At 43.6% G+C, this 10,159-nt stretch overlaps 1 protein-coding gene across 1 annotated transcript in view; it reads right to left on the bottom strand.

Moving 5' to 3' along the window:
* LOC120052561 (disabled homolog 1-like) overlaps nucleotides 1-10,159 on the bottom strand; it is a 57,587-nt gene that overhangs the window by 21,736 nt on the left and 25,692 nt on the right. The window contains exons 5-8 of the mRNA XM_038999543.1: nucleotides 5,145-5,264; nucleotides 2,558-2,596; nucleotides 2,108-2,170; nucleotides 90-143 (exon numbers count right to left, since the gene is read on the bottom strand). Coding sequence (XP_038855471.1) covers nucleotides 90-143; nucleotides 2,108-2,170; nucleotides 2,558-2,596; nucleotides 5,145-5,264 — 276 coding nt within the window. The remainder of the gene's footprint in view (nucleotides 1-89; nucleotides 144-2,107; nucleotides 2,171-2,557; nucleotides 2,597-5,144; nucleotides 5,265-10,159) is intronic.

Here is a 10,159-nt window from a genome sequence, read left to right as displayed (position 1 = left end):
CACAGCACAGAGCCAAAGCCACGGCACAGGATATGCACAGGCAACACCACAGCACCAAAGGGGACACAGGCACACAGAGCTGGACTCACTGGGTGTCTCTTGGGGACGTCATATACCCCCTCCTTCTGTTGACTGGTCGGAACCTGGACAACCAACCAACCAATCACCACACAATAGCCCACCAACCACACATTAATGTAATGTACTAGAAAGTACCGGTTGTAGGAAATACCAAAGCAGTGCAAGACTATAAAATAAAGCCTCACACGACAGTCAAATGTAGACTAAAGCCTGGACATTGTCAGGACTGACGGACAACATTAACTGAGAATGAAAAGTCTCTTATGGCTTGCATCTGAGTGTGTGTCTGTGCGTCTATATGTGCTCATGCATGTGTGTGAGAGTGATGTAATCTGTATTAAAATCTATGAGTTGAGGCTTCATTCAGAGTAATCTGTGGACTATCAGCCTGATGTGTGAGCAACTCTCTCTCTCTCCCTGTCCTATCTCTGCCTCCCCCCGTCCTCTCTCTCTCTCCCTCCCCCCGCGTCCTCTCTCTGTCTCTCTCCAATATAGAGTGGCTCAATGTGGTCTTATCAGAGAGAGACATGCAATAAACTGGTCTGTCTGTGGTTGTGTCTCAAATAACAGCATTTTCCTCGTGTAGTGCACTACTTTTGGCCAGAGCCTGGGTATTAGGGTCTATTGAGACACAGCCATAGACAGAGAGAGACAGAGTGATACAGGTGAATGTCTCTATATGTGTTATCTGCGTTCTGTTCGATTAACTGATTATTCATTGTCCCTGACGTGTCAGACTGACAAACGAATCCACCTGATTGATCTGTTGTGAATGGAAACGTAAATAAAAGCCTGATGGACAAACATTTCTGTCCATCATAACAGTCTGACGACCACAGATTTACCCAACCAGGCCACCCGTGACACAAGTTGGAGTTCGTCATCCTCGGGAGATGATGTGGAAACCAGCCACTAGGGGCAACGGTGAGCGCTGTTACCTTCAAGTAGGTTTCGGTTTTGCTGGGCGTGAACATCTGCCTCTGGTGCCAAAGGTTGCAGCGATAGAAAGTTGTTTTTGAGATTTGGTTTTAAGCCTATACCAAACCATAACCCTTACCTTAACCATTCAGAATTATCACCTAACCTTAAGATTTCAGAGTTGATGCCTACACTTAACCCTAACCTTAAACATGTATAGTTAATGCCTAAATGTAACCTTGAACACTTTGAAATGTAACGTTTGGAACAACTTTGAAATTTGACATTTGAGAAACATGGATGAACGTCTAATTCTGACGTGAGTTTGTGAGAGCTAGTTGGATTAAGAGCTAGTTGGATATAACACCTGAGTACTCTCTCCACCATCTCTCCTCCCTCCATCTTCCCTAATCACTCTCTCGCTTCTCTCGTTCCCCTGTTCTTTTTCTCTCTCTCATCCTTCTTCATCTCTCCATCTCTCAGATTGTTTGTTTCTAGAGGCAGACATCTTTTGGCTCTGTGGCACACTTCTAACACGTCTTCTCGCATGTGTGTTTGTGAGTGTGTGTGTTCGTGTGTGTGTTAGAGCGCACTCTATTTTCAATCCATTTTATTTAAAGATCAAACGAAAGCCTGGTGATTAATCTTTCCCCCTCGCTCATTCCCACTCCCTCTTTCATCTCCGCAGGAAAAGAGAGGAGGGAAAAGGAGGAGGGGTCTGCCTTACTCACAGGCCAAGAATAACACCACACACACCTCCCCCATTTCTCCATCGCCTGGAGGTCCACCCAGTCCTCCTGAGGAGAGTACCCAGAGAAAGGCAATCTCCCCTAGGATAAACTTAGTCAGATAGCCCCTGATCCCTCTCTGGACACTGGGTCTGCACCACTGCATGTTGTTGGCATAGTCTATTACCAGCCTCTGTTTCCTATGTTTTCCTGTGCATGCATGTGTGTACATTTTTCTCTCGGGTTTCAGTTGTGTGTCTGTCAGTAGTGAAGCTGTAGGTGATGTTATTCTCTAATCATCTCTATTCCCATTGGAACCATGCTCCTGTCACTCACACAACTCCACCAATAAAATCCAAGCAGAGGGGAGGGGCTTGTACCTGATAAATGCTCTCTTCTGATTGGTCACGGATGGGCTCGTGTCCCGCCTCAAACACAATGTACTACAACACCGGCAGCAGAGGGAGGAGAGGAGAGGAGGAAGAAAGAGAAAGAGAAAAATAGGAAATAGGAAATAGAAGAAAAAGGAAAAGGAAAGACTGAGAATAGGAAGCAAAGATGTGATTGGTCAAACAGAATCATCTGTGGGTCCCGCCCCCAAGCAATCCCAGATAGATACCCTCAGACATAGACACACACACACGCACACACAAAACCACAACCACGCACAACTCAGTCTGTCTGACCAGAACCCTGGGACTCCCCCACAATCCCCCGCAGACACAGAGAAACAGGAAAGGCGATTTGAAGATTGGAAGAAGCATTAGAGAGAAACATTCTGATTGGATAACAGCATTATAGAAGCATTCTGATTGGTGTTTAGAAGTTACCTGGTAGACCGGATCCTCCAAATCTTCTTCCAGAATAGTCTAAAGACAGACGGACGGGCGGACGGAGAAGGGGAAGAGAGAAGATAGAAAAGTAGAGAGGGGATAGAAGAGTAGAGAGGGGAGAAAGAGGGTAGAGAGGGGATAGAAGAGCAGAGAGGGGAGAAAGAGGGTAGAGAGGGGATAGAAGAGTAGAGGGGAGAAAGAGAGTAGAGAGGGGATAGAAGAGTAGAGAGGGGAGAAAGAGAGTAGAGAGGGGATAGAAGAGTAGAGGGGAGAAAGAGAGTAGAAAGGGGATAGAAGAGCAGAGAGGGGATAGAAGAGCAGAGAGGGGATAGAAGAGCAGAGATGGGATAGAAGAGTAGAGAGGGGATAGAAAAGCAGAGAGGGGAGAAAGAGAGTAGAGAGGGGATAGAAGAGCAGAGAGGGGAGAAAGAGAGTAGAGAGGGGATAGAGGAGTAGAGGGGATAGAAGAGCAGAGAGGGGATAGAAGAGCAGAGAGAGGATAGAAGAGTAGAGAGGGGATAGAAGAGCAGAGAGGGGAGAAAGAGAGTAGAGAGGGGATAGAAGAGTAGAGGGGATAGAAGAGCAGAGAGGGGATAGAAGAGCAGAGAGGGGATAGAAGAGCAGAGAGGGGATAGAAGAGTAGAGAGGGGATAGAAGAGCAGAGAGGGGAGAAAGAGAGCAGAGAGGGGATAGAAGAGCAGAGAGGGGATAGAAGAGCAGAGAGGGGATAGAAGAGTAGAGAGGGGATAGAAGAGTAGAGAGGGGATAGAAGAGTAGAGGGGAGAAAGAGAGTAGAGAGGGGATAGAAGAGTAGAGGGGAGAAATAGAGTAGAGATGGAATAGAAGAGTAGAGGGGAGAAAGAGAGTAGAGAGGGGATAGAAGAGTAGAGGGGAGAAAGAGAGTAGAGAGGGGATAGAAGAACAAAGGGGAGAAAGAGAGTAGAGAGGGGATAGAAGAGTAGAGGGGAGAAAGAGAGTAGAGAGGGGATAGAAGAGCAGAGAGGGGAGAAAAAGAGTAGAGAGGGGATAGAAGAGCAGAAAGGGGAGAAAGAGAGTAGAGAGGGGATAGAAGAGCAGAGAGGGGAGAAAAAGAGTAGAGAGGGGATAGAAAAGTAGAGGGGAGAAAGAGAGTAGAGAGGGGATAGAAGAGCAGGGGGGAGAAAGAGAGTAGAGAGGGGATAGAAGAGGGGAGGGGAGAAAGAGAGTAGAGAGGGGATAGAAGAGTAGAGAGGGGAGAAAGAGAGTAGAGAGGGGATAGAAGAGTAGAGGGGAGAAAGAGAGTAGAGAGGGGATAGAAGAGTAGAGGGGAGAAAGAGAGTAGAGAGGGGATAGAAGAGCAGGGGGGAGAAAGAGAGTAGAGAGGGGATAGAAGAGTAGAGGGGAGAAAGAGAGTAGAGAGGGGATAGAAGAGTAGAGAGGGGATAGAAGAGTAGAGGGGAGAAAGAGAGTAGAGAGGGGATAGAAGAACAAAGGGGAGAAAGAGAGTAGAGAGGGGATAGAAGAGCAGAGAGGGGATAGAAGAGTAGAGGGGAGAAAGAGAGTAGAGAGGGGATAGAAGAGCAGAGAGGGGAGAAAAAGAGTAGAGAGGGGATAGAAGAGTAGAGGGGAGAAAGAGAGTAGAGAGGGGATAGAAGAGCAGAGAGGGGAGAAAAAGAGTAGAGAGGGGATAGAAAAGTAGAGGGGAGAAAGAGAGTAGAGAGGGGATAGAAGAGTAGAGGGGAGAAAGAGAGTAGAGAGGGGATAGAAGAGTAGAGGGGAGAAAGAGAGTAGAGAGGGGATAGAAGAGTAGAGAGGGGAGAAAGAGAGTAGAGAGGGGATAGAAGAGCAGAGAGGGGAGAAAAAGAGTAGAGAGGGGATAGAAGAGTAGAGGGGAGAAAGAGAGTAGAGAGGGGATAGAAGAGTAGAGGGGAGAAAGAGAGTAGAGATGGGATAGAAGAGCAGAAAGGGGAGAAAGAGAGTAGAGATGGGATAGAAGAGCAGAAAGGGGAGAAAGAGAGTAGAGAGGGGATAGAAGAGTAGAGGGGAGAAAGAGAGTAGAGAGGGGATAGAAGAGTAGAGGGGAGAAAGAGAGTAGAGATGGGATAGAAGAGCAGAAAGGGGAGAAAGAGAGTAGAGGGGGGATAGAAGAGTAGAGGGGAGAAAGAGAGTAGAGAGGGGATAGAAGAGTAGAGAGGGGAGAAAGAGAGTAGAGAGGGGATAGAAGAGTAGAGGGGAGAAAGAGAGTAGAGAGGGGATAGAAGAGTAGAGAGGGGAGAAAGAGAGTAGAGAGGGGATAGAAGAGTAGAGGGGAGAAAGAGAGTAGAGAGGGGATAGAAGAGTAGAGGGGAGAAAGAGAGTAGAGATGGGATAGAAGAGTAGAGGTGAGAAAGAGAGTAGAGCGGGGATAGAAGAGTAGAGAGGGGAGAAAGAGAGTAGAGATGGAAGAGGAAAGCCAGGAAGATCAGTGTAGTTGACAGATAGAGGCAGCAGCACCAAGCATTCTCAACAGATAATCACATAGTATACACAGAACAGCCCTGTCGCCTCCTCTGCATTATGAGTGTGTAAGTGAATGTGAGCTAAAAGCGAACGCGTGTGTGTGTACCTGGTACACAGCCTGTTCACACTGTTTGTCTTTCTGGGCTTTCTTCTCCATCTCCTCCCTCTGTTTGATGTCATAGATGAGCTGGAACAGGTCCCGGAGGTCCAGGATCACTGGTTCTGCCTGGGAGGTGGAGAGGAAGTAGAACACTGTTATATAGCTCTGTGGGTAACCAACCAGGTCACCCGGGATACAAGTCACTATTCGACGTTCATCCATGCCCGAGGACGTCAGGAGAATGACATGATAACCGGCCGCTAGGGGCAACAGTGAGCACTGTTACTTTCAAGTAGGTTTCAGTTTTTCTGGGGCGTTGTGGATGGGCTCGGGGATGGGCGTACGCATCAAATCCAGCAATAGAAGGTTGTTCTGAGATTTTTGTTTTAAGCTTATCCCAAGACTTAACCCTTACCTTTACCATTCAGTTAATACCTAGCCTTAACCCTTACCTTTACCATTCAGTTAATACCTAACCTTAACCCTTACCTTTACCATTCAGTTAATACCTAACCTTAACCCTTACCTTTACCATTCAGTTAATACCTAGCCTTAACCCTTACCTTTACCATTCAGTTAATACCTAGCCTTAACCCTTACCTTTACCATTCAGTTAATACCTAGCCTTAACCCTTACCTTTACCATTCAGTTAATACCTAACCTTAACCCTTACCTTTACCATTCAGTTAATACCTAACCTTAACCCTTACCTTTACCATTCAGTTAATACCTAGCCTTAACCCTTACCTTTACCATTCAGTTAATACCTAACCTTAACCCTTACCTTTACCATTCAGTTAATACCTAGCCTTAACCCTTACCTTTACCATTCAGTTAATACCTAACCTTAACCCTTACCTTTACCATTCAGTTAATACCTAGCCTTAACACTTACCTTTACCATGCAGAGTTAATACCTAGCCTTAACCCTTACCTTTACCATTCAGTTAATACCTAGCCTTAACCCTTACCTTTACCATTCAGTTAATACCTAGCCTTAACCCTTACCTTTACCATTCAGTTAATACCTAACCTTAACCCTTACCTTTACCATTCAGAGTTAATACCTAGCCTTAACACTTACTTTTACCATGCAGAGTTAATACCTAGCCTTAACCCTTACCTTTACCATTCAGTTAATACCTAACCTTAACCCTTACCTTTACCATTCAGTTAATACCTAGCCTTAACCCTTACCTTTACCATTCAGTTAATACCTAGCCTTAACCCTTACCTTTACCATTCAGTTAATACCTAGCCTTAACCCTTACCTTTACCATTCAGAGTTAATACCTAGCCTTAACCCTTACCTTTACCATTCAGAGTTAATACCTAGCCTTAACCCTTACCTTTACCATTCAGTTAATACCTAGCCTTAACCCTTACCTTTACCATTCAGTTAATACCTAACCTTAACCCTTACCTTTACCATTCAGTTAATACCTAACCTTAACCCTTACCTTTACCATTCAGTTAATACCTAGCCTTAACACTTACATTTACCATTCAGTTAATACCTAACCTTAACCCTTACCTTTACCATTCAGTTAATACCTAACCTTAACCCTTACCTTTACCATTCAGTTAATACCTAACCTTAACCCTTACCTTTACCATTCAGTTAATACCTAACCTTAACCCTTACCTTTACCATTCAGAGTTAATACCTAGCCTTAACACTTACCTTTACCATTCAGTTAATACCTAACCTTAACCCTTACCTTTACCATGCAGAGTTAATACCTAACCTTAACCCTTACCTTTACCATTCAGTTAATACCTAACCTTAACCCTTACCTTTACCATGCAGAGTTAATACCTAACCTTAGCCCTTACCTTTACCATGCAGAGTTAATACCTAACCTTAACCCTTACCATGCAGAGTTAATACCTAACCTTAACCTGTACCTTTACCATGCAGAGTTAATACCTAACCTTAACCCTTACCTTTACCATGCAGAGTTAATACCTAACCTTAACCCGTACCTTTACCATGCAGTTAATACCCAGCCTCAACCCTTACCTTTACCATGCAGAGTTAATACCTAACCTTAACCCTTACCATTCCGAGTCAATAACTAACCTTAACCCTTACCTTTACCATTCAGTTAATACCTAACCTTAACCCTTACCTTTACCATGCAGAGTTAATACCTAACCTTAACCCGTACCTTTACCATGCAGTTAATACCCAGCCTCAACCCTTACCTTTACCATGCAGAGTTAATACCTAACCTTAACCCTTACCATTCAGAGTCAAAACCTAACCTTAACACTTACCTTTACCATTCAGTTAATACCTAACCTTAACCCTTACCTTTACCATGCAGAGTTAATACCTAGCCTTAACCCTTACCTTTACCATGCAGAGTTAATACCTAACCTTAACCCTTACCTTTACCATTCAGTTAATACCTAACCTTAACCCTTACCTTTACCATGCAGAGTTAATACCTAGCCTTAACCCTTACCTTTACCATGCAGAGTTAATACCTAACCTTAACCCTTACCTTTACCATGCAGAGTTAATACCTAGCCTTAACCCTTACCTTTACCATGCAGAGTTAATACCTAACCTTAACCCTTACCTTTACCATGCAGAGTTAATACCTAGCCTTAACCCTTACCTTTACCATGCAGAGTTAATACCTAACCTTAACCCTTACCTTTACCATGCAGAGTTAATACCTAACCTTAACCCTTACCTTTACCATGCAGAGTTAATACCTAACCTTAACCCTTACCTTTACCATGCAGAGTTAATACCTAACCTTAACCCTTACCTTTACCATTCAGTTAATACCTAGCCTTAACCCATACCTTTACCATGCAGAGTTAATACCTAGCCTTAACCATTACTTTTACCATGCAGAGTTAATACCTAACCTTAACCCTTACCTTTACCATTCAGTTAATACCTAGCCTTAACCCTTACCTTTACCATTCAGTTAATACCTAGCCTTAACCCTTACCTTTACCATTCAGTTAATACCTAGCCTTAACCCTTACCTTTACCATTCAGTTAATACCTAGCCTTAACCCTTACCTTTACCATTCAGTTAATACCTAGCCTTAACCCTTACCTTTACCATTCAGTTAATACCTAGCCTTAACCCTTACCTTTACCATTCAGTTAATACCTAGCCTTAACCCTTACCTTTACCATTCAGTTAATACCTAACCTTAACCCTTACCTTTACCATGCAGAGTTAATACCTAACCTTAACCCTTACCTTTACCATTCAGTTAATACCTAGCCTTAACCCTTACCTTTACCATTCAGTTAATACCTAGCCTTAACCCTTACCTTTACCATTCAGTTAATACCTAACCTTAACCCTTACCTTTACCATGCAGAGTTAATACCTAACCTTAACCCTTACCTTTACCATTCAGTTAATACCTAGCCTTAACCCTTACCTTTACCATTCAGTTAATACCTAGCCTTAACCCTTACCTTTACCATTCAGTTAATACCTAGCCTTAACCCTTACCTTTACCATTCAGTTAATACCTAACCTTAACCCTTACCTTTACCATTCAGAGTTAATACCTAACCTTAACCCATACCTTTACCATTCAGTTAATACCTAACCTTAACCCTTACCTTTACCATTCAGAGTTAATACCTAACCTTAACCCATACCTTTACCATTCAGTTAATACCTAACCTTAACCCTTACCTTTACCATTCAGAGTTAATACCTAACCTTAACCCTTACCTTTACCATTCAGTTAATACCTAACCTTAACCCTTACCATGCAGAGTTAATACCTAACCTTAACCCTTACCTTTACCATTCAGTTAATACCTAGCCTTAACCCTTACCTTTACCATTCAGTTAATACCTAACCTTAACCCTTACCTTTACCATTCAGAGTTAATACCTAGCCTTAACACTTACCTTTACCATTCAGTTAATACCTAACCTTAACCCTTACCTTTACCATTCAGAGTTAATACCTAACCTTAACCCATACCTTTACCATTCAGTTAATACCTAACCTTAACCCTTACCTTTACCATTCAGAGTTAATACCTAACCTTAACCCTTACCTTTACCATTCAGTTAATACCTAACCTTAACCCTTACCTTTACCATTCAGTTAATATCTAACCTTACAATTCCAGAGTTAATGCCTAAACTTAACCTTAAACAAAAATTTGACTTTTGGAACAACTTAGAAATGTGATGTTTGAGAAACATGGATGAACGTCTAATTCTGACGTGTGACTGTGAGAGCGAGTTGTAACACACACACACACACACACACACACACACACACACACACACACACACACACACACACACACACACACACACACACACACACACACACACACACACACACACACACACACACACACACACACACACAGACACACACACACACACACACGCAGGTGCACACTATGTGTACACACATACACAAGCATGCGCATACACACACACATCACCTCACATTCACATTGTAATAAAGCATTAGGATGTGAGGTCTTAGTTTCACTATGAACAGATTCGGAGCAGAGAGCTGGGGATTCTGAGGGGTGAGCCTGGGGAACAAATATAGATCATGTTTAATATTTGATTGAGGCATAACAGGGAGTTCCCAGACAGTGTTCGGACATCACCAGTATAGTGCTGCGTTCCAACATGTTCATACTTCCTTCCTACCACATCTGAACTCTGATTCAGTCTTAGATAAATCATGTAGTGTGAGTCTCAATCTCTTCTCTCCTTTCATCACTTTCTTTCCTCTCTCTCATCACTTTCTCTGTTCCCTCTCTCTTCTCCCTGTATATAATTAGTAGTGAACAGACATCTCTCTTGTCGTCTCTGTCCTCAGAAAACACCACAGGGACGGAACTCTCCTAGCACACCCAGAGGAATACATGGCAGCTTGCTGGTTGCTCTGTTTCCCAGGGCGCCAGGTCAGTTCCTGGGTGGATTGACGGGTCGTTAGAGGTGATGACACACTCACACACTCATCGAGACGCTACGGGAAATCAATATGGCAG

Source organism: Salvelinus namaycush, chromosome 8 (assembly GCF_016432855.1).
Source record: "Salvelinus namaycush isolate Seneca chromosome 8, SaNama_1.0, whole genome shotgun sequence".
In the NCBI taxonomy this organism is placed as follows: Eukaryota; Metazoa; Chordata; class Actinopteri; order Salmoniformes; family Salmonidae; genus Salvelinus; species Salvelinus namaycush.
The sequence above is the reverse complement of the archived record's forward strand: the minus strand, read 5'-3'. Positions and strand labels throughout refer to the sequence as shown.